The 25,278-nt window shown below is 45.3% G+C and overlaps 2 protein-coding genes across 2 annotated transcripts; one reads left to right on the forward strand and one right to left on the reverse strand.

Annotated features, from left to right (window-relative positions):
• The first annotated feature begins 20,528 nt into the window (after positions 1 to 20,528).
• LOC141129650 (histone H1.5-like) lies at positions 20,529 to 21,364 on the forward strand. The gene has a single exon (XM_073617744.1). The coding sequence runs from the start codon at positions 20,558 to 20,560 to the stop codon at positions 21,224 to 21,226; it is 669 nt and encodes a 222-aa protein (XP_073473845.1). The 5' UTR covers positions 20,529 to 20,557; the 3' UTR covers positions 21,227 to 21,364.
• A 1,186-nt stretch (positions 21,365 to 22,550) lies between these two features.
• Positions 22,551 to 23,017, reverse strand: LOC141126726 (histone H3). The gene has a single exon (XM_073612689.1). It carries the CDS (start codon positions 22,985 to 22,987, stop codon positions 22,577 to 22,579), a length of 411 nt encoding a protein of 136 aa, XP_073468790.1. The 5' UTR covers positions 22,988 to 23,017; the 3' UTR covers positions 22,551 to 22,576.
• Between the last annotated feature and the right edge of the window lie 2,261 nt (positions 23,018 to 25,278).

Below are 25,278 nucleotides of genomic sequence, written 5' to 3' on the forward strand. Positions count from 1 at the left end.
CCAATCCTGGAAACCATTTTATTCCCATCATTCCCCCATTGTCTGAAAGCTTTTATAATTGTATTATCATCATTAGGGGGATTAAAAACGTAAAGTGTTAGTGTTAAAAAGAGGTTCAATTGAGTAAAAAAAAAAAAAAAAAAAAAACAAGATGTGCATATTGCAATCAAAGTGAATGTTCAGCCCAAACGTTGTTTTTTTTTTTTTTTTTTTTTTTTTTTTTTTTTTAACCACTTAAGGACCAAGCCTCTTTTTGAGATTTGTTGTTTACAAGTTAAAAACATCATTTATTTTTTGTTTGCTAGAAAATTACTTAGAAAAAAATGTATAATGTTTGGGGGTTCTAACTCCCTAGAGAATAAAATGGCGGCCATTGCAATACTTTCTGTCACACTGTATTTGTGCAGCGGTCTTACAAGTGCACTTTTTAAAAATAAAAAATACACTTTTTTTAATTAAAAAAAAGGAAAAAAAATAAAGTAAAGTTAGCCCATTTTTTTTTTTAATATTGTAAAAGATAATGTTACGGTGAGTAAATTGATACCCAACATGTCATGCTTAAATATTGTGCCCGCTCGTGGAATGGCGACAAACTTTTACCCTTAAAAATCTTCATAGGTGATGTTTAAAAAATTCTACAGGTTGCATGTTTTAAGAGGAGATACCTCACATGTGTCGTTTGAACACTGTTTTTATATGTGGGTGCTACTCATGTATGAGTTTGCTTTTGCACGCAAGCTCATCGGGACTGGGCATGTTTTATTTATTTATTTATTATTTATTTTACCTTAAAGACCCCTTGTAATAGCAAACAGCCGCTGTATAACAAGGACGGGCAGCCCGTAAGTTTTTTTTTAGTTTTTGATTCTAAGATCTACTTGTGTTTCTTTCTGGCCTCAAGAAGGTTTGTTGCGGATTGGGTTGTCAAGGACTGTTTATGGAGGGTTTCTAGGGTGCAAATTTTCTCTGTAGAGGTGTGGGGATTCAGTGGTAAACTTGCAAACCACAATGTGTGCACCCCATACACTCTACAATCTGATTTCCTCCACTAACAATTACATAGAGCAGCTTACCACACAGACCTGATATGCTGGAAAGTCAAATAGTGCTTTGGTCTTGATAAGCTCCTTCAGCTGAGACTAGAACAGTCTCCACCAGACATGTGAAAACCGTTGCTCCATCATAAAATGTGTCTGCATTTCTTTGTTTTTCTTTTATTATTTGATCCCTTCACTTAAACCAATTGGTTTGCTTTCATTCCCCTGTGGCCCCTTAGATTCTTTTAGGACAACTTCTGAAATTATATTTGAGCTCAACAGCATATTGTGTTTATCAATATTGCCCTTCCTGTTAATTCCTGATGAAGAGCTCTCAGAGATCCTCTGAGAAAGACATTGAGAATTACCCTGCACCATGGTCACCACCAGATACAATCCCTCTTGTATGAGGATTATAACCATCTCATTTATGAAAGCATTGCAACTTGTGGTTTAAAGTGCAGAGGTGTATATAAACGCATGTACAATGCACATATACTGAAGTTCTATAGGATTGGATCAATGTCATAATACACATGGATGAGCTATTATATCCATGTTTGATTTGTGATGAGTTCCTCAAACCCTGCATGAAATCTGCAAAATCCAATCTTACAATCAAACCCTAGCATCTTCTCTCCCAACCCCAAGAACCTTTTCACAGCCATTATCTTTTTATGGGAAACTACATAATGTTCTGACCCTGACCCTATTCTCCAGTCCTTATATCTACTATTTGATTTTTTTTTTTTCATCCCCACAACAAGAATACAGAGCTCCTTTACTGCTAGGAAGAGGATCTCCAACAATTTATGATCAATTTAAGAAAAGTCTCACATCATTTTCCCAAATCCTTGATTTGCTCCAAATACTAGGGGAACAATTGCAAAATATTTACAGGATGGTATAGGATCCCCCATATCACCCTTCACAATCACAAATATCACCCCAATGTCCTTGATTGATTTCTGGAGATGTCATTCACAAAAGGGTTACCATGTTCCTTGTATTATGAACCTGTCTAAAAATGCTTTCCTTCTAGTGAAAAGTCAGGACCATTTCTCAACAATTGCCAGACTATGTACCACAGGAAGATCCGTCTCTCTTCCTTTTCTACATTCCTATGAGAAGACATAAGAGATCAATCATTTGTCACCTCTTTATTGCAGCAAAAGCTTGCATGCCCTGAAGTGGAAGAGCCCCTCACCAGTGGTGGCCGCTGATGCAGGGTGCAGGGACCCTCCCCCCCAATCCATGCGTCCGGCCCCTAATCCACATGCAGGGTGCCGCACGCATGGATTTCATTTTTTTTTAAGCACATGATTAGAGCCTAAGCCTGGTTTCACACATGTGCAGTGAAAATTGAAGCTCAGGTTTCACTGGGGAGATAAAAATCTCCTGTTCAAGCCCTTCCTCAACAAATTAAGAAACAATCCTGATATTCGGGGCATTATGGTAAAAGGGAGAGAGTACAAGGTAGCGGCATTCGCCGACGACATTTTGCTCTCACTACAAGCACCCCGTGTCTCTCTCCCAAATCTTCTCCATGAAATTGATCTCTTTAGCAAAATATCCAACTTAAAAATTAATCACACAAAATCACAGGCCCTGAATATCTCGCTTCCCCCCCAAGAAGTGACAAGCTGTCAAGAATCCTTTCCGTTTCCATGGCAAAAGAACGCCCTCACCTACCTAGGAGTACAAATCCCACCCCTGTTATCAAACCTATACGCATTGAATTTCCAGGTAGCTCTTCTTAAAACCCAAAATCTCCTCAAAGAATGGAAGACGTTAAATGTCTCCTGGTTTGGGCGAGCAGCTTTGATTAAAATGCTTATCTTGCCGCGCCTACTATATCTCATACAAACAATACCAATAGCCCTGCCAACTAACTTTTTTACAACATACCAAAAAATCTGCTCAACATTCTTATGGAGAGATTCTCCCCCCCGCATTAAATTTTCTAGACTCACCTTATCTAAATCCAGGGGCGGAATAGGATTGCCGGATCTGGGCAAATACTATAGCGCAAGCCACCTCACGAGGATAGCGGATTGGAATATCCACTCCCTCAAGAAATCCTGGATTCCCCTGGAAAATGCCATATCACATCTTCCTTTACACTTACTCCCATGGTTATCCCCTAAGCACTGGCCACAACCAATAATGACACATCCACTAATCTATCCATCCCTATTAGCATTCAGAAAGGCTTCACTTAAGGGGAACTTAGCCTCAATCCCGGGCCCCTTAACTTCGTTAAGAGGAAACCCTGCTTTCCCCCCAGGCTCCCACACCAATTTCCTGCAGAAAGAATGGCCACATGAAGACGTTTTAATCATGCACTTCTATCAAGACGGGAAAATCATGCCCCATGAAAAACTCATAGAAATATCCAAAACCTCAGCATTTTCCTTCTGGACTTACAGGCAAATCAGACATTTCCTGGAATCTCACATCAATCAAACCCACGGGATTAAACAACTCACTCAGTTTGAAACTCTGTGTCACCGTAAAACCCCACAAAGACACCTCATCTCTCTTCTATACACTTTGCTTAATGACCCCTTGACATTTACTATCTCACCTTCTCAGAGTTCATGGAACAGAGACCTTTCGACACCCTTAACTAGTGAGGAATGGAATAGGGTCCATGAATACATACACAAGGGTTCATTGAATGTCACTACACAAGAGAACGGGTATAAGATAGCTACCAGATGGTATAGAACCCCCTCAAGACTCCACAAATTTAAAACCTCTATCCCCAACACTTGCTGGCGATGCGGAGTGGAAGTGGGTACTATGCTCCATATATGGTGGGACTGCGCAATCCTCCAACCTTTTTGGAAGGAGGTTCACAAATTAATAACACAAATTACCACATTTACTCTTGACTTTACCCCAGCCCAATATCTCCTACACCATACCTCATTATCCAAACCAAATTACTACAAATCCCTAGCGATGCATCTGGTGAATGCTGCTAGACTATGCATCCCAAAACATTGGCAATCGACATCTGTTCCATCAATCGGTGAATGGTTTGCAAGAATTTCCAAAACAAAAGACATGGAAGAGCTTATTCATGTTTCTCAGGATAGGACTCAGAAGTTCACGGCTACATGGTCCTGTTGGATACACTTCACGTCCACTAAGGGATACCGCCAGTATCTTCCACGGGCCTCCATACAAACATAACCGCGTTTAATCAAGAGGGCATCCCTGTTGGTGCCTCCCTTTCAGGTTATGAGGGGGGCGGGTTGGGTTACACCCCGGAGCCATCCTTTTCTATTCCCACTTGCCTTACCTCCAAACACTACCCTCCTTTTTCCCTTTTCTCTTCTCCTTCCCCCTTCTCCTTCCTTCTTAGACTGCTCTATTTTCCTTTCCTTGGTTTGCAACCCTTGTACAGTTGCCTCATATATATTAGGCCCCAAGATGAGGGCACCCACTTGTCGATCTTGAAACTTCGGGACACTCAACATTTGTGCCCGGAGGGGTCTCGACGTCCCCTGGGCCCTTACCCGGGACTGGCCCGGTGCTCAATTCTCCCCTTAATACTCGCCGAAAGATGATGTGAGTGGGGGGAATTCTGCACTGGAATATAACACCCTGTTGAGAAGTTTCATGTTTTTGCTCCCAACATTATCATAAATCTTTCTCCAGATCAACCTCCTACTAGCATTTTGTTGGAAAACGTATGAATCCAATGTTGTTTGTTTTTTAAGCTATGTGACAATTGTGCAAGATTCTCTGTACGATTTCTGTATGTATTATATTTTTTCTACACAATAAAATCTTTATGGAAAAAAAAAAAAATCTCCTGTTCAAAGGAATCACTGCGTTTTAGCTCAGGATCAGTGAACAGAGAGAGGGGGAGAGGGAAGTGTAGTGAGGAGAAGTAGAAAATCCATGTTCAGAAAGCAATGAATCTGCACCGCAATGCCCAGAAAACGCACACATTTTTTGTGCAAATCGCAGTGCGAATGCAACGCACATATGTGAACCAGATGCATTCATATGAATGTATTTTAAAATGTCCTGCAAATTAGATGCGGATCTAATTCGCATAGGTGTGAACCCGGGCTTAAGGTTCTAACTGGCTTAAAAAAAAGGTGGGCTTGAGGAACAGAGCATTGCAACCTGAGCCCACTCAGTTGTGTGACATTAGCAAATTAATATTTGATAATGTCTTCCTGTTTCTCCTCCCAGCCAATCAGGAAGCCGGTACTGAGACCCTATTGGCCAGGGAGACTGAGGACCAATCAGGTCTTAGGACCCACTTCCTGTTCAGCCGGGAGTAGACGCAACTCCTGTTTGGACTGATCGCCGCCTTCCTGTCCGATCATCACCTTCCCGTCTGTCTCCCGCGATGGGGGAGGGGGTGTGTGTGTGTGTGATGGCAGATGTGCGAGTGAGGGGGGCAGGTTTGTTTGCTGCCCCCCAAAAAAAAATATTGAGCACCAGCCGCCATTGACCTAGAAGGTATCAGTTAGGCGGATGAACTAAATCCATCCTCTCAAGACAAATATGAAACTTTTTTGTGAAACATGATATTAATGGATGGCCTTTACTTTCTTGGAAGAAGGGAAGCCCCAACTAGGAAGGAACATCCTCTCGAGCCATGGGATGTTGATCAACCAGTAAAGGCAGTAGAGGCTTATTTTGTTATTTATTTATCTATCTCTTTTTTTGCTCTCACAAGGGATTATTAATATCCTTTGTGATTGCATGGGCAGTGACATCTTCTCTGTCAACCCTCTATCTCTCTTTACTGAGACATCTGGGGTTTTTTTTAGAAATTGGAAGTTACAACATACTTGGTGCTTCTGGTCTCTTAGGCCATAGAGATGACCAGGGACATTCTGGTCATTGATTGTCTCTATGGTCAGCCAACGGAACCGGCAGCTTCATTTCAGTAGGACAGGAGAGCCCATGAAGACACTAAGGTCTCTTTTACATTCAAGCCCATTGCTAGCTGCAAAAAAAAAAAAAAAGATACCGGGATGATACCTGTAGATGCAGGCATCATCCCAGTATAACCACTTCAATCATAGGATGAACAGGTACCTCCTTTTGGAGGAAGTGATTAAACTGTGGGTCTTCTACCCCTGGCTAAAAGGCCAGGTTGCCAATGAAAGTAAAGGGGGATGGGGAGATATTTCCCTCTGTAAAGAGTTTCCTGCATATTGCACACATGCTACTGATTGTGGGGTGGTCTTTAACTAGGGATGGGCCGAACAGACCCCTGTTCGGTTTGCAACAGAACTTCCGAATACCGTGAAAGTTTCAACCCAAATAACAAATCCTAAAAAAGTCAATGGGACCCTAACGTCAAAAATCAAAAGTGCCCATTTTAAAGGCTTATATGCAAGTAATTGCCTTGGGCATACAGTAGTTATAGGGGTCCGGGTTCTGCCCTGGGGGATATTTATCAATAAAAAAAAAAAAAAAAAGTTTGTGAAAAACATCATTTTGTAAATGAGCATTGATTTTTTTTTTTTTTTTTTTTTAAAGTGAAAGTCTAAAAATGGAAAAAAAAAAAAAAAAAATCCTTCCAAAATAGTGCCTGGGGGGTCCACTTAGTCTACTTGTAAAGTGGCAGAAATGTACCATGTCTAGAATCTGCTGCAGCAATAACTGCATTTATAAACCCCCAAAAAATGACATTTTCCCTCAAGCTGCCTTTATTTTGCTCAGCAACAGCTGAGGAGCCAGTGTGTATGACGAGTCCAGAATATAGTGCACTGGGAACACGATTGAAGATTTTTTTGGATACATTCTGGTGTCACTTTGACTTTGTATAGAAGTAACGGGTGCATAAAAATTGTTTTTTGTGTGTCGGTGGGTGGTGCCTTCCCACCATAACCCTATAGAGGTATTCTTGATGAAAGCAAGAATTGGCCTTGCTTTAAAAAATTACAGTGATAGGCACCTGTCAAACAGGTGCAGAAAAAATACTCTTTGGTGTCGGGGGCATCTTCCCACCGTAACCCTATACAGGTGCTCTTGATGAAGGCACAAAAATTGCAATGATATGCATATGGTTGGTGTTTTTGCCACGTTTGATGTGCCTGAGACACAGTTTGCAGATAGCAACAGTGTGATCTGCTGCAGATGTGCTGAAAAAAGCCCAGACAGCTGAGCTTTGGGGAGTGGGCCGGGAGATAACAGCTGCAGAATGTGATGGGTAGGGATGAGTCAAAAACCCCCCTGTTCGGTTCGCACCAGAACATGCAAGCAGGCAAAAAATTTGTTCAAACACGCCAACACCGTTAAAGTTTATGGGACTCGAACATGAATAATCAAAAGTGCTAATTTTAAAGGCTTATATGCAAGTTATTGTCATAAAAAGTGTTTGGGGACCTGGGTTCTGCCCAAGGGGACATGGATCAATGCAAAAAAAGTTTTAAAAACTGTCGTTTTTTCGGGAGCAGTGATTTTATTTCAATAGTTTTTATTGAGTTTTTATAGAGAAGGGTACAAACAAATACAAATGTGATACACTCTGTACAGTACATCTTTTGTGAAAAGATCACACACAGTATACCATGCTAAATAAAGTAACATAAACTTGAACTGTGGAGGTAACAACAATACTGATCTTACAGTTGAAGCACTGCCACCTATCCTGGGCACCCCATCTGGGAACAAACTGTGTCCAGGTAAGAGTGGAAGTACCGTCAACTATGATCAGTGTCGCAACGATATTGAAGTAACTTGAGGTGGTACAGGATCAAGACTGGAAACAGGGTAGTTGGATACATTGGTTGGTACACAATCCACATACTGGTGTAATCTGTAATGGGAGGCACCAGTTTTCCTGTACAGAGGGTAAATGACTTAAATGTTGATATGAGTAGGCAAGATAAGCTTGCCAAGATGAAAAAGGAAAGGGGAATAAAATTAAAAAAAAAAAAAAAAAAAGGGGGGGGGAGGGGGTTAGGGATAGGGCGGGCCAGTCACCATAACATAAGGACTTTCAAATTTTGACTGTGCATTTAGGGTTTGATAACCAGGGTTCCCATTTATCGCTAAATACTGTGAGACTGAGGTTTGTGATTGCCAGTAATTTCTCCATCTCACATTGGCGGTTCAGGGTGAGGATGGCATCACTAGGATTAGGTGGATCAATGGTATTCCACTTCCTTGCAATAGTTATTTTTGCTGCTAATAAAAATTGTATGATTACTACTCGGAACTTGGGAAGAAATTTGTGAATGTTCAGGTGCAAGATGGCTAGTTCTGGATGAGGTAAAATGGGTCGGCTACAAATATCAGACATTATGGAAAAAATCTTGTTCCAGTATGACCGTAGTGATATACAAGACCATAATATATGGCATAGAGTTCCAGATTCTCCACATTTTCTCCAGCACAAGACCGATTGAGATGGGTAGAATTTGGAAAGTTTGTATGGGGTAAGGTACCAAGAATGTATTACCTTTTGGTAATGTTCCCAATGGTTAATGCACTTGGATGAGGTATAAGTGGTAGATAGAGCTTTCACCCAATAGGTATCTGTGAAGGTTTTTCCCAAAGCCTCTTCCCATTTTAGCATGGTAGTGGTCTTTGAGAAGGGATCTTGAGTGTTGTAGATATTATAAAAGAGGGAAATGCCCCTTAGAGGGGATGTTGGTTCAAGGAAGAAAGTATACATGGAGACTGGAATTTCTAAGTGTAGAGGTAGAGGATGTTTATGGAGGAAGGAGCGTACTTGTAAATAGGTAAATTGCGCGGGTTGCGGAAGGTCAAAGCGGGTAGATAAGGTTTCATATGTGTGGAGAGATGCATCCTGGTATAGGTCTCTCAAAAGAAGAAGGCCTTTATTTTTCCAGAGTTTAAGGTCAATGCAGGCTATAAAGTGTTGGAGCACTGAGAGTGGGGTAGGGATTTTAAAAAGTGATCCCTTGGGTGAAGATAAGAGGGGAATTTCTGACCATAATTTGATGGAGATTTGTACAGTTGGGATATTAGAGATGGGTAGTGGAGCTCCCATTCTACTAGCGATAAGAATCGATTGGTAATTTTTATGTGGAAGCGCGTTGGATTCCATAAATGCCCACGTTTTATGTTTAGGGGGGTTCCACCAGTGTCTAAGTTGATCTAATACGCATGCTTTATAATACGCCATAATATTGGGTACTCCCATTCCACCATTCTTTCTATGCCTTAACATAATATTGAGGGAGCATCTTGGGGGTTTGTGGTTCCAAATAAATTGAGTGAAGAGCTTTTGGGTGGCGGAAAGGAAAGTTTGTGGTAAGGGGAATATTAAGGTGCGAAAGAGATAAAGGAGTTTTGGTAAGAGCAGCATTTTTAAGGTCGCTATTCTTCCAGCCGTTGAAAGTTCCTGAGTCCTCAGAAGGGATAGTTGTCGAGGCAGTGATTCCAAGAAGGGCTTAAAGTTATGTTCATATAGCTGTGAGGTGTGTGCAGTTAATTGAATTCCTAAGAATGTCAAAAAGTGGGGGGACCACTCAAAAGGGAATCTATTAGTTAGGTAAATTTGCATGGAGAGTGGAACATTAAAACCTAAAATTTGGGACTTTGTGGCGTTTAATTTATAGTAGGATATGGCACTAAATTCTTCCAGCAATTTCTGTGTCTCATGTAGTGATGTTTTGGGGTTAGAGAGCATGAGCAGGACATCATCCGCAAATAGGCTAATTTTATGTTCAGTATCCCCAATAGTGATGCCTGTAATGTTGGGATGAGATCGGAAACTTTCCGCCAATGGTTCCATAAGGAGCGTAAAAATAATGGGCGATAGGGGACATCCTTGCCTTGTTCCGTTAGTTATTCGGATCGGTTTGGAGGTAAGTCCTGAGGAGACCCCAGAGGTATCTAGCGTAACAAACATATTATATAAGGTAGACATTGTTTTGGTCTGATCAGGGGATCTAAGCATTCTCTCCACCGGTGACATCTCCAGTGAGATTGAGGAGGGGAATCGGGATCAATAGGCATGTCGTAATTGGATAAACCTGAAAAACATGTGGTTTGGGAGGTCACGGTTGCGCTTTAGTGCATCAAATGTAATCAACTGCCCCTGAGACATTATGTCCCTCAATGCTGTAACTCCATACCTGGCCCACACAATAGGATCAGGGATGGAGCGGAAATGTGGTAAGCGAGGATTCCCCCACAATGGGGTCTCAGGGGACCATATCCCAGATCCACCCACCTGTCTGGCCACCGACTCCCACACCTTCAGGGTCGTAGTCATAGGAAAGGTGACCCAAGAGTTAGACCTAGGGCCCCTATGGATCAAGTTTCTAAGCTCCGCATATGAACCCAGCAACGCCGCCTCTAATGAAGAGGCAGGGTTAGCCGGCTCCCCTGACAGCCACCACTTGACTGTCACCAGGACTGCTGCCCAGTAATATTTCAATAGGCACGGTAGTGCCAGGCCATCAAGCGATGTGGGCAGCTGCAGCTTTACTTTGGCCACCCTGGGAACACTCCCGTTCCAGACAAAAGATACCAGAATGCTATCCAACCTCTGAAAAAAAACTATTTGGTATAGGTACAGGAGTCTGGTGGGAAAAGGTAAGTGAACTTAGGAAGGATCAACATTTTAATTAGGTTAACTCTTCCAACCGGTGTCAGGGGGAGAGATCTCCATCTGGCACAGCTCTGGGATATCCGCTGAACCACCGGATTGAGATTCAGAGGGATAAACTGCCTTAAGTCCCGATGTATCTCAACTGCTAGGTACCGAAACTGGGGAACCCTCTGCAGCTGTCCGTCCATCTGCTGGCTTCCCGTCCCAGAATGTAGGGGAAATATCACTGACTTCCCCCAATTCACTCAGATTCCTGAGAATCGCCCAAAGTTATCTATAAGTGACAGAGCCGTCCGTAGTGAGCACCCATCATCCCTCAGATATAGCAGGGTGTCATCTGCGTATAAGGACACTTTTTCTTGCAGTGGACCTCTAACAATCCCTTTAATTTGTGTTGAAGCCCAAAGAAGCGCTGCCATAGGTTCAATTGCTAGTGCAAAAAGTCCCGGGGATAGGGGGCACCCCTGCCATGTTCCCCTGCCCAAAACAAAGGGCGAGGACAAGACTGTTCCGGTACGCACCCTGGCCTTCGGTGCCTTGTATATCAACCTAACCCAGGAGATGAAGGATGGAGCAAATCCGAATTTACGGAGGACCTCCCAGAGATAGCCCCACTCTACGGAGTCAATGGCCTTCTCTGCGTCAAGAGAGGCCACCATTTCATCAGCCCCTCCCTCACCTCCAGAGGCCAGGATTGCATACAGCCTTGGCAGATTAATATTGGTTCCCTTGCCAGGCATAAATCCTGACTGATCCTCATGGATCAGGGTAAGTATAACTTCATTTAGTCGCCTGGCAAGAATTTTGGTAAGCACTTTGGCGTCAGAGTTGAGCAGGGAGATGGGCCGGTATGAAGAGCACAACTGGGGGTCTTTCCCAGGTTTGGGTATTACCACTATGATGGCCTGGGACATGGATGGTGGAAGGTCTTTGGCCTGTAGGGATTTTGTAAACATGTCGTGCATTTTGATAGTTAGGTCCTCTAGGTACTGTTTGTAGAATTCAGGAGGGATCCCATCTTCCCCTGGAGTCTTCCCTGTCTGCATAGAACTCAATGCTAAAAACCTCTTATCTCTTTGGCCACCTCTATTTCTATGGTTGGATGTTCAATCCAGAATCTAGAGAGTCGCCAAAGTCTATCCACTTGGGGAGTATGAGTTTGTATTGTACATAGTAGGGGGGAATGATCCGAGATACCCAGTGGAAGTATCTCGATTGCAATAACCTTGGGGAGCATTGCGCTACTAGCATAGATCAGGTCAATATGGGACAGGGTGTTGTATGAAGAGGAGTGGCAGGTGTAAGCGCGTTCTGATGGATTCTTCCATCGTCATATGTCCACCAGCCCGTACACATCTGCCCATTTAGACAGCGTTGAGTCCCTAGCGGGGTCAGGAGATTAGTTAGGAGAAATCTCCCTTGGGGGGTGGTGCGTAATACTAAGCGCACCAAGGACCTAGAGCCCCAGCCGGAGCTAGGGAGCCGCGCCCAGAACCGGTCATAAAGACCACTACCACCAAGGGAGCCCGCACAGAATTATCCGTCCAGGAGTCCCCGGCGGCAATTTCACTTAGAACTATCTAGGGGCACATTCTTAATAATCTATATAAACACATCGTTCACAGTCACCTAGGGTCATATGGAGAGCTATGGTCCACCCCTCCATCCCCATACCAAAATCATCTTCCGCTTCTTTTAGACAGTCTAAGGGCACAATCTTAGTTACAAATACATCCTTCACCCCTATTTACAGGGAGAGAAAGAGGCATGGACCACAACCCAACCTAAGTACCCATATGTTCCCTCCATTTCACCCATAGCTGGCAGAGGGTACAGTCTGAGAAATGTATAAATCATACCTAACCACCCACAGGGAGAGAAAGAGCTACTGCTCACAATTCAACTTAACTTAAGTATAATAATCCCTTCTCCGCTTCACTTAGAACAAGCTAAGGGCACATTCTTAGTTACATCCCTCCCCCACGACCAGAACCAGCCACGGGCACATTGTTATTCATTTATAACCTTCAAATTCCTCTTTAAGGGGAGAGAGGGCCTGAAGTATTACGTCAGCCAGACATGGGGGACTGTCTTTCCCGTTGTTAGTTCAAGACCTGAGTTCTCCAAGACAGAATAATAAGGCCCTTTTTAGTCCCTTCTATGATTGCCAGGAGAAATATGTCAGCCGGACAGTTCAATCTCAATAGCCTTCGGGGAGGGGACCCGAGCCGTCAAATTCCGGTCACATAAGTACACCCCCCCCCCCTTGAGAACAAACATATATCTCACCCCGAAAAGTCGTCTCCAGAGGGAAATATTAAAACATTTCAGAGAAAGAGTACGTACCCGTGAGGAGGAGAGGCGAAGAAGCCTCCAGTAGTAGATGTTGTGAGTACCTAGGGGTGGTCCATATTTCAATCTTGAGAGGAAAATTATCTGGCTGCCATATGGATATGAGCTCAGGTACCTCCAGACTTAGGGGTATGCACGGTACATCCTCATCAGCACGTGGCCGTGGGACATGCGTGTCCTTTTTTTCAGCAGCTGGCCGTATTAAGCCGCAACATGCGGAAGACTTGGTAAAGTGGATGACCAAGCTGTCCTCATCCTCTCTCACCCAGGCTCAGGGTACTTTGTCTGGCAAAGCAGCTGCCAATGCGGCCTCTTCCCTTGGCTCAATGGCATCAGTCACTCCTTCTCTAGCCCCACCATGTCCTCCTGAGGAGTCCCCCGAACTGTTTGACCACAGTGTTGGGTACATGCTCCAGGAGGATGCCCAGCATTTTGAAGGCTCCAATGATGGTACCCAGCTAGAGGAAGGCAGTAACGTGAGCCCAGAGAGAGGGGGTGCCCAAGAAGGACAACAATCTGCCAGTCATGTTCCCCCAGCTGCAGCATACTGCCAGCTTTGCTCCAGTAATGAGGAGGGAGGGGATGATGAGGTCACTGACTCCACATGGGTGCTGATAGGAGAGAGGAGGAGGAGGAGGAGGAGGAGGAGGAGGAAGCACATCACCAACGAGGCAGGATGCCCTCCAGGGGCCAGCTTAAGGGCAGCACACTGACTGCATCACACCGCAGAGCTCCACATGTGCAGGGCGCTGCTGTCTCTGCGCGTTATTCCAAAAGTTCTTTGGTGTGGGCCTTTTTTGAGACGAGTGCATCAGATCCCACCGCTGCTATTTGCAACATATGTCTCAAGCGTATCTGTCGTGGCCAAAACATTTCCCGCTTGGGCACCACATGCTTGACCAGACATATGTTGACCTGCCATGCACTTTGTTGGCAAGCGTACCAAAAGACCCACACCAAAGAACAAAGAGTACCTCTCCTTGCTCCTCATCAGCTGGGATTTCCAACCCCACTATACCTTCAGTCCTCTCTGAGTCCTGCACTGAGAGAAATGAAGGTGTAGAATTAGGTGTGTCACAGCCAAGTACTTGGGGGCAATCTGCTATTGGTACACCAACGTCAGATTGTACCAGGCAAATTTCCCTGCCCCAGCTGCTGCACCGCAGAAAGAAGTTTGCTCCCAGCCATCCACATGCCCAGCGGTTGAATGCTAGCTTGGCTAAATTGCTAGCACTTCAACTGCTGCCTTTTCAGTTGGTAGACTTTGCCCCCTTCCGTGAGTTTGTGGAATGTGCGGTTCCTCAGTGGCAGGTTCCCAAACACCACTTTTTCTCACGGAAGGTGATTCCAGCTCTCTACCGGCATGTGGAAGGCAATGTCTTGGCCTCGCTGGACAGGGCGGTCAGCGGTATGGTGCATATTACCGCTGACGCATGGTCCAGCAGGCATGGACAGGGACGTTACCTATCTTTCACCATGCACTGGGTGACTCTTCTGGCAGCTGGGAAGGATGCAGGACAGGGTGCAGTAGTGTTGGAGGTTGTTCTGCCACCACGCCTCCAAAATACTACTAGTAGTGATTCTGCCACACCTCTCTCCTCCACCCCCACCTCTTCTTCTTCCTACATGGCATCTTCCTGTGATTTGACTTCGGAACCAGCGGTGCTCCGTAGGCATTCAAGGGGCTACGCAAGCACGCAGGCCAAAAGATGCCATGCGGTGCTTGAGCTGGTGTGCTTGGGGGACAGGAGCCACACTGTGGCAGAGATCCTGTCAGCTCTGCAGGGGCAGGTTCAGAGGTGGTTGACGCCACACCAGCTTAAGCCAGGAATGGTGGTTTGCGACAATGGCACCAACCTCCTCTCTGCCCTCCGACAGGGACAACTGACCCATGTGCCCTGTTTGGCTCACGTCCTTAACTTGGTGGTACAGCGGTTCTTGGGCAGGTACCCGGGCTTACAGGATGTCCTGAGGCAGGCCAGGAAAGTCTGTGTGCATTTCCGCAGGTCGTATAATGCTAGTGCTCGGCTGGCTGACCTCCAAAAGGAATTTAACCTGCCCAAGAACCGCCTAATCTGTGACATGCCCACCAGGTGGAACTCAACGTTGGCCATGTTGCAGCGGCTGCACACGCATCAGAGGGCCATCAATGAGTACCTGTGTGACTATGGCACCAGGACAGGGTCAGGGGAGCTTGTTTTTTTTGTTTTTTTTCCCATGCCAGTGGGCCATGATCAGGGATGCATGCACTGTCCTGTCACCATTTGAGGAGGCCACGAGGATGGTGAGCAGTGACAGTGCATGCATTAGTGACACTGTCCCCCTTGTCCACCTGTTGGAGTACACACTGCATGGAATAATGGACAGGGCACTTGAGGCAGAACAGAGGCAGGAAGAGGAGGACTTTCTTAGCTCTCAAGGTCCCCTTTGTCCAGACAGTGTTCCTGCGTGCCCGCCGATCACACAGGAAGAGGAGGAGGAGGAGGAAGAGATGGATTGTGTCAGCATGGGGGTGGAGCCTGGCACTTAGCATCAGCAGCAGTCTTTAAGGGATCATTTACAGTCCCAAGAAACCCATGGAATTGTACATGGTTGGGAGGAGGTGGCTGCGGATCATGTCGTCCTTAGTGACCCAGAGGACTCCGGACCGAATGCCTCAGCAAACCTACGCTGCATGGCCTCCCTGATCCTGCAAAGCCTGCGGAAGGATCCTCGTATTTGTGGTATCAAGGAGAGGTATCAATACTGGCTGGCAACCCTCCTTGATCCACGTTACAAGGGTAAGGTTGCGGACCTTATCTTGCCGTTGCAGAGGGAGCAGAGGATGAAGCATCTTTGGGAGGCCTTGCAGAAAGGTCTGTGCAACGTGTTCCCAGAGACTGGGAGGTTACAAACTCCTGTTCCTGGACAACGTGTTGCTGAGGCTTCGGTCAGTCAAAGAAGGAGCGGTGGAGAAGGTGGCCATCTGACCAATGCGTTCAGACAATTTTTTAGTCCTCAGCCCCAAGGTATGATCGGTTCCAGCAACCATCACCAGCGTCTGTTTTACATGGTGCAGGAATATCTAGGGGCAAGATCTGACTTGGACACCTTTTCCACCAAAAATCCTCTGGGTTACTGGGTCTTGAGGATGGATCACTGGCCAGAGCTTGCACAGTATGCAATTGAGCTACCGGCCTGTCCTGCATCCAGCGTTCTTTCGGTACGCATATTCAGTGCTGCTGGAGGTTTTGTAACCGATCACAGGGTGTGCCTGTCCACCGACCCGGTCGATCGACTGACCATCATAAAAATGAATCAGTCTTGGATCACCACCAGCTACCAAGCACCTGATGCTGATGTAACCCAATATATAGATATATATATATTTTTTTTTATTAGTCAGATCCCTTCAAGACTGCATATTCTGATGCTGAGTGACTATCCTGTTATGCTGAGTGACTATCCTCTTCCTCCTCAATGATCATGCTGATAGCTTGTAAGAATATTTTTGGTTCTGGGCGCCGCCACCAGTGGCTAAGGCCCAATTTTTCAGCCCCCATTTAACAGGGGCGTGTAATTACAATTTTTGATGCAATACTTTGCAGCAGGGCTCGTTCCTGTGCTCCAACTAGAGTATCTGTGAGGGGTTGCAGTGTTGTGGCACCAGCATCAGTGCCTCTTCCTCCTCAATGATCATGCTGATAGCTTGTAAGAATATTTTTGGTTCTGGGCGCCGCCACCAGTGGCTAAGGGCCAAATTTTCATCCCCTGTTTAACAGAGGGTTGTAATTACAAATGTTGATGCAATATTTTACAGGAGGGCTCATTCCTAGAGTATCTGTGAGGGGTTGCAGTGTTGTGGCACCAGTGCCTAAGGCCCAATTTTTCTGCTAATTTTTTAATATTTTGCAGCTGCCCATTTCTGCGCCCACCAAGAGTAACTGTGAGGACTTACAGTATTGTGACACCAGCACCACCGCCACCAAAGGCCCAATTTTTCTGACCCTGTTCAACAGGGGCATGTAATTACAATTCTTCATCTAATATTTCACAGAAGAGCCCGTTCCTGCGCCCACCAAGAGTAACTGTGAGGGCTTACAGTGTTGTGGCAACACCAACACCTAAGGCCGCAATTTCTGCAGAGTATATAGGGCAGGCCCCTACTTTCATACATCCAACTTACAAACGACTCCTACTTGCAAACGGAAGGAGACAACAGAAAGTGAGATGAAATCTACCCCTAGGACAGGAAATTCTCTCCTGTAAGAGTTAATATGGGAAAAACATGTCTCCTCTCCACTGATGCTTTATCACCAATCCTTGTTTAACTAACAACCCCAAATTGTCAAAAAACATTTGTCATTGGGACAGAAAGTGAGGTAAAATCTTCTGAAGAGGTGCACAGACAGCAAAACAAATGTCACAGGGGTGATAACCCTTCCCTATGTTTACCAAAAAGTTTAAAAATAGATTTTTTTTGGCTGGAGCTACACTTTAAAAATGTACCAGTTCAAAATTACAAACAGATTCTACTTAACAACAAACCTACAGTCCCTGTCTTGTTTGCACCGCCTGCATGCTGCTGTTCAGAAGGCCTGGGGCCCCACGCCTTTCCTTTTTTTAATTTGGGTGCGGGGTTCCCCTTAATATCCATACAAGAACCCAAGGGCCTGGTAATGGACTGGGGGGGGGGGGTGTACCCATGTCGTTTGTCTCACTGATTTTCATCCATATTACCGGGACCGGACATTACATTAAAGCCGTAAGCAGTTTTAAATGACTTTTATTCCTTTAAAAATGTCATTTTGTGCAGGGACTGTTCTAAGCACGGAAAACATGTGCCTCTTTACAGGCATACTATAGACACCCCCCAGGTACAATATTTAAAGGAATAGTTCACTTTTTTTTTCCACTTTAAGTATCATTAAAATCACTGCTCCCGAAAAAACGGCCGTTTTTAAAACTTTTTTTGCATTGATACATGTCCCCTGGGGCAGGACCCGGGTCCCCAAACCCTTTTTAGGACAATACCGTGCAAATTAGCCTTTCAAATTAGCACTTTTGATTTTGAACGTTCGAGTCCCATAGACGTCAATGGGGTTCTAACGTGCAAATTTACGGTCCATCCGAAGGTTCTGGTGCGAACCGAAACGGGGGTGTTTGGCTCATCCCTAATGGAGAGGTGTGTGGTCATTATCACATTGTTCTCCCATAGAGATCAAACTTTCTGTTATCTATATTTACAATCAGATCTCCCGATAACAATGTATGTGGGGCTCTTTGTATGGAGAGGTGGATGTCTTTATGTGTTGTATAGTGGAAATGAGCCACCCACATACCACACATCAGAGCTGTGACTTCATTCTAACCATGTACAAAATGATTCTGGATTATTCGATGGGCTTTGCTAGCCAGGTACATCTACCCCCCCCCAAGGAAAAAAAAAAACAAATAACAAAAAACGTCAAGTATCTAGATGGCCGCTTGTGTTTCCAATTCACTAGATCCCCAGACATTGTTCTGGTTTAGCTACAAAAGTCTACATTGTAAAACACAATTTGGGAATTAGGAAGGAAAACATTACAACGAATCACATTGTATCTCTTCCCAGATCTCAGTACAGATGCCATGTATCTTGTCACCGCCAGGTGTCAGTGTTGCACCTTCATTTGTAATAGAGTGGGATCCATTTTTTTGTATTCCTTTTTATTGAATATTGTCAGTGATCAGAGTAAATCTCCAGAGGGTCACTTCCAGGTCCCTCCCTGGTATAAAACAACTTACAGGATTTGAACTAAGGGGTGCCCCAGTTGGATGGACAGGTCCTCTTTATGGATATATTGGTGGTCTTTTCAGTCCCAGTGTCTCCCATCCCCCCTATGTGATAGTATTGGTCAGGTGACAGGTCCTCTTTATGGAGATATTGGTGGAGTGAGTCGTGCTAATTAGGATACAGTGGAGAAGTGCTATTCATGATATAGAGGAGCGATGCTTTTATACATACGGTGGTCCGGTGCTATTAATGATAGGAAGGAGAGGTGTGTTATATATTGAGTATAAATCAGAATAAAGTTGGGGGAGGAGGCGGACATCATGTGTAAAGTTTATGGGGATCGATCGATCTATCTATCTATCTATCTATCTATCTATCTATCTATCTATCTATCTATCTATCTATCTATCTATCTATCTATCTTTTTCCTTTCTTCCTTTCTTTACAATAATCTAGTAGTTATTTAGAATTAATATCTTGGTCTCTGGAGATGTATTGTATTATGAGATACATGTACTTTCCATGTGATTGGGATCATTGGATCAGTGAAAGTTTTTAGCGCTGTATATTTTCAGGATTAGCCGGAATTCATCCACACTAGTAGATCGGGGCTCTGGGGGATACAGAGGAGAGGAGATATTGAGGATACAGAGAAGAGATGCTATCTGGGGAAAGGAGGAGCGGACCTAACTGGGATACAGAGGGGAGATGATAATGGGGTAAAGGGGTCTAATATTTAAATCCCTAAGTTCAATTCTTTTGGTGAATTCCCTTTACTTTTAGTTTTCTTTGGATCTGAGAGGAAGGGGACACCCTGAAATCTTGTCCTGGAGAATGTTAACAGAATAAAATACGTTTTGTGGTCAGTATGCATGTTTTTATTTTAGTAGCCTAGAAATAAATCCACCCCTCACTAACCTACAAATAGCCAATATTTACTATCAAGATTCACCTAAAGCTACACTATATTAGGATTTTCAGCAAAATTCTTGTTACTGAAATGATCTCTTGGGGGATCCAATGCTGATGGATTGACTCTTTGATCACCAAAACAATAAACTTATATTCTAGATACTGATAGAAGGATTCAAAGCAAGCATTGCACCCGCGTAGGATATATAGCTGTGTAGTAAAAGAGATCGATAAACATACTCAAAGTATCTGGATAGCTCATCCCTAATGACCAGATAATGATACATAGCACATCAAACATGACATTGTGTAATCAGCTGAGACATTTGTATGTATAACAATATCTGCCATCACATCACACAAGGATCTCATGTCACCGGCTGATGTTTTTGTTCCAGGCTCCTTCTACTCAGCTATAGATGAGCAGAGTTGTGTATTAGGGGGAAATGTTTCCCGATGGTCACTCTTCACTCATCTATTGTGAAGATCATTCTAGTGGGAGATGTGAGAAGATTGTTTTCTGGGTAGAATTTGTGTAGAAAACAAGATAGAAGGAAGAATGGGACACACACTCAGGAGGATGGCTGTGTTTGCAGCCCCTGTGTTCAGCCTCCTCAGCAGCTCCTGACAGCTGTAAGTGACCCCCCGATAAGTGACAGTCCAGTGAGCAGATCGGGTCCCCGATGAAGATCGGACATCGTTCTATTCCAGAATAAAATCATTTTTCTCTCTGCCCGGAAAACACAACAAGAGAGAGAAGATTCCCTATTACTGAAGTAAGAGTGGGTGGGCGTGTCTAATGTGTAACCAATAGGAGTGCAGACAGCGTGTTGTGTACCAACCAATAGAAATGACGATCGTACTGTATAAAGGCAGAGCGCTCGGATCATCGTATTATGAACGTTTTGTAAACCTTTCTGAAGAGGAATCATGACGGAGACTGAAAGCGCCCCAGCCGCCGCTCCTCCAGCGGAGCCCGCCGCCAAGAAGAAGCCGGCCAAGAAGGCGGCAGCCGGAGGAGCCAAGAAAGGCAGCAAGAAGCCGTCCGGTCCCAGCGTGTCCGAGCTCCTCGTCAAAGCCGTGGCCGCTTCCAAAGAGCGCAGCGGGGTCTCCCTATCCGCCCTCAAGAAGGTCCTGTCCGCCGGAGGATACGATGTGGACAAGAACAACAGCCGCCTCAAGATCGCCATCAGGGGGCTGGTGACTAAGGGGACCCTCGTCCAGGTCAAAGGACATGGCGCCTCCGGATCCTTCAAGATCAACAAGAAGCAGGAGGACAAGGCGGCAGGCGCCAAGAAAAGCACCAAGAAGCCATCGGCTGCGGCCAAGTCCCCCAAGAAGCCGGCCGCCAAGAAGCCAGCCAAGTCCCCCAAGAAGAAGACCACCACCAAAGCCCCCACCGCAGCCAAGAGCCCCAAGAAGGCCGCCAAGAAACCCGCAAAAAAGCCTGCAGCTGCTAAAGCCAAGAAGGTGACAAAGAGCCCCAAGAAGCCCAAAGCTGCAGCCAAGCCGAAAAAAGTCGCCAAGAGTCCGGCTAAGAAGGCGGCTAAACCCAAGACAGCAGCCAAGCCCAAGAAGGCCGCTCCAAAGAAGAAATAATCCCCACCGGAGAGACCTCCTTTCATCTACACCCCCCAAAGGCTCTTCTCAGAGCCACCCACCTCCTCCTGACAGAGCTCTACATACACACAGCGACCAGGGGGGGCCGCATTAGAAGTCCTCCATACAGAGCAATGTGACCACCTTACCCAATCCCCTCTATAGAATAATATAGAATACAGCGGGAGATCCGATCACAGGACTCTTCACATGACATCCGTCATTGATACAAAGGATAGCTTCAGGTATTCCCCCCCCCCCCCCCCCCAATATATATATATATATATATATACATATACACTTCTGTGGTGCGGATTAGAGACAATTTTCGCACTGGGAGATCTCCCCAGGGAGGTGGAGTAAGAATGATCAGCGACAAGATCATTGTGTTATGTGGGCAATGTACTCTTTACTAAATAAATATCCAGTTACAGATTTCCCATCCCCAGGTCTAGCGGCCCCGATATCACATTCGGAGGGAAACGGATACATTTCAGGTTCCATGTCAGAAATTTCATTGTAGGATACTATAAACGCTCTCATTGGTTGACAGATGAAGCACAGGCTGTTATGATTGGCGGAGTTGGAAATTTTCAAACTGCCCGCCATAATTTTACAGTTTTCCATTATGCAACAATTAGCCCCCCCCCCATCCATGGGCGGTAGAGAATAATGGAACAAAAAAGGGAGTTCCCCGGATTTTTTCACACAATACTGGATGAATTGTTCCTTCTAGTCTCTCCATTTGTGATGGATTGATGTTGGAAATAATTGTATCAATAAATGACAATCTAACACCGCACTCAAAGATAATTCTCTTATTCTCATGAGCCCCCCATTGTACAAATATGGTCCCCCAGGCCAAACATTCATAATCCCTTCAGATAAACCATAAAGTAGAAGAAATGTTCACCGATATAAGGCGGTAGTGTTGAAATAAAATGAGAAAAGGGACTTGGCAGTTTTTTTCCTAGTCAGCCTTCATATTTCCAGACGGGTCTCTGGAGAGATGAGAAGTGATGGATAGGGAAAGAGGGGGGCGGAGTGTCCCTGGCTGGACTGACAGGATTATTGTACAAGTGACTTAAGTTCTATCACAGCATGGAGCAGTCCAGAGGAAAAGATTAGAGAAAAAAAAATGAGTAGTGTAAAACATAATCGGTATGTAGTGGGTGTAGATGTCTATAGAGGAAGGAGGTGGGGAGATGTGTGGATGTCTTGTAGGGATTTCCCTGTCATGTAGTCGATGTGATGATGGAGTATATAGATCTCTTTGTATAGGAGGATGTGGTGGCTCTGAAAAGAGCCTTTGTGTTGGGATTAGTAGTAGTTCGGAGTGTGTGTCTCTCTCTATGCCCTCTCCCCGCGGATGCGGCGTGCCAGCTGGATGTCTTTGGGCATGATGGTGACCCTCTTGGCGTGGATGGCGCAGAGGTTGGTGTCCTCGAAGAGTCCGACGAGGTAAGCCTCAGAGGCCTCCTGCAGAGCCATGACGGCGGAGCTCTGGAAGCGCAGGTCGGTCTTGAAGTCCTGGGCGATCTCTCGGACGAGGCGCTGGAAGGGCAGCTTGCGGATGAGCAGCTCGGTGGATTTCTGGTAGCGGCGGATCTCTCGGAGAGCCACGGTGCCGGGCCTGTAGCGGTGAGGCTTCTTGACTCCGCCGGTGGCCGGGGCGCTCTTGCGGGCGGCTTTGGTGGCCAGCTGCTTGCGGGGAGCTTTGCCTCCGGTGGACTTACGGGCTGTCTGCTTGGTTCTCGCCATGACTGTTCAGTGCTTCGCTGATACAAGGAACGTGAGCTTATGCCGCTCTGCAGCGCTATTTATACACATCTCCAGCCCTCTGATTGGACAATGAGAGCACACTCCTCCTCCTCATTGAAAAGCGCCTTTTTTTTTTTTTTTCAAATTGCCCGCCTAGATCTGCACGTTCTATTTTTGCAATAAATCGCTATTTTGTTTTCCCAAATCCAAAGTAAAATCTCCGCACATCACACAATACTCGGAGATCTCTGAACTCCTTCAATGTGGACTATTAATTAGAATAGAAAGTGTGAGCGGGGATTCCACACTGAGCAGCTGTTGTCTGTTCTGCCAAATACACAGCACAGGGATCAGGGGGATCCGTCCATGCTCACTTCTTATAGGTCACCGATCACGGTATACATCTGACTTATAAAGAACACTTTTCATGTCCCCTGTAATGGGGATCAGGGGGATTGTGGGGGGCTGAGGCTCTCTGCTCTCCGGACTCCATCACATCTATCGTTCCACTCTGCCACCTAGAGGTCATTCCGGGAACATCTCCGCCTTCACTGTCTTCTGTGGACAGCTCCACTATAGAGCCCATAGGATGTCTGTCACTGAAATCCTCTCTATGTTATGATCACTAAATGACACAATAAAGGCGGATGGAGGAGTCCCCTGAAGTGTCCCTCGTGTGCTTTCGAGGCTGTGGCCGGGGGGGAACGTTGTTTCTCACCTGGAAGACTTTTGGGTGAGAGTGCACACCTTAATGTACTCGGTAACAATGGTTAACATTCCCTAAAAAAAAAGCTCAAATAGGTCTCCTAATTTACAAACCGGTTGACAGCAACCCTAAACATACACAGAATCCTAAATGTTATGTTTTTGGGCAGCTAAAATATCTATAGGTACTGCTTAGAAGACACCTAGGTCGATCTAGAGCAGTGGTCCTCAACCTTGCTAGTGCTGTGACCCCTTGATAAAATTTCCCAAGTTGTGGGGACCCCAACAGTAAAATTATTTTTGTAGCGTGGGTGGTCAGCACCCAAGGCAAGACAAGTAATTTGCGCCCCTAATGGACATTCAGCGCTCCCTGAGTTCCTTCCATTCGTACAGTATTGAAACCCCTTATGGTACATTTTAGGATGTGCCACTCTTTCTCTTTGTTTCCCTTTCTTTCTCCATCCTAATTTCTTATTTTTTTTCCCCATTCCTCTCTCTAGCCATCTTTTCTCTTATTCTTTCCCTCCCTTTTTCTTTGTTCCTCCCCCTCTTTTCCTCTCCCTTCCATGTATTCTCTATTTTTATTCCTTCTCTTACTCCTTGGTGAGGAGTGGGGGGAATGGGATGAGTGGCAGTGCTGGTGGGGAGTTCTGATCAGCCAACTTAGGTGCTCTTGATCAAGCTCATCTGCTGATCTGAGAACTGTAGGGGGCAATTTTAATGGCAACCATAATCACAGGTTACTCACTGTGTCTCTGACTTTGTGGTGTCTCGTAACAGTGGCACCTATGCCAAAATCAGGAGATAGGGTCTCCTCCAGCCCCTCCTACTTCACATTCCTCACCAGTCAGCTGACCTCTAGCCTCTAGTCTCTGTCCCCCAGCCATGCCGTGAACTGAATGGGCGGCTGCGAATAGGCTAAGTGGGCGGCCACGGGCTCCAGGGACAGCCCAGCTGGGTAGCCGCAAAAAGGCTGGGAGAGCAGTGTGGGCTTCAGGAACAGCCCAGGATTCGGTGACCCCTGGCAAATTATCATTCGACCCCTGAGGGGTTCCTGACCCCCAGGTTGAGAACCACTGATCTAGAGGGTCCATGTGTATCCAAACAAAATATCTGGATACAATACAACTGATTTGCGACCATGTTGATCCCTATACTCTATACTCTAAAATCAAGGCCCATTCCTCCTTATCTGTTCATGTTGCTGTGAACTTCCCATCCAACTTTGCCCTTTCGAGGACTGGAGTGGTTGCTCAATTTTCCATACTTACTGTATTCAAACACTATACATGAACCATTTAGATTTGTTTTGTAAACCCTGTAATAAGTTGTTTTATACCAGGGACCTCAATGCCTGGAAGTGACCCTCTGGAGATGTACTGTTATCGTTGACAATCTTCAATACAAAGGAATAAAAACTATCCCCAAGTGATCAGACTAGTCCAGATGAAGGTGTAACACTGACACATTGCTTCTGTACGGAGATCTTGGAAGATCGTAATGTTTTCCCTCCTGATTCCACTTCCTAATTTACTGGGCGTAACATCATTTATCAAAAATATTTAAAACAAGAAAATGGGTATATG

Source organism: Aquarana catesbeiana, linkage group LG02, assembly GCF_042186555.1.
Source record: "Aquarana catesbeiana isolate 2022-GZ linkage group LG02, ASM4218655v1, whole genome shotgun sequence".
Classification (NCBI taxonomy): domain Eukaryota; kingdom Metazoa; phylum Chordata; class Amphibia; order Anura; family Ranidae; genus Aquarana; species Aquarana catesbeiana.

Bases quoted from the DNA above. Each gene is read 5' to 3' on its own strand.
- LOC141129650 (XM_073617744.1), top strand. From the start codon at position 20,558: ATGACGGAGACTGAAAGCGCCCCAGCCGCCGCTCCTCCAGCGGAGCCC.
- LOC141126726 (XM_073612689.1), bottom strand. From the start codon at position 22,987: ATGGCGAGAACCAAGCAGACAGCCCGTAAGTCCACCGGAGGCAAAGCT.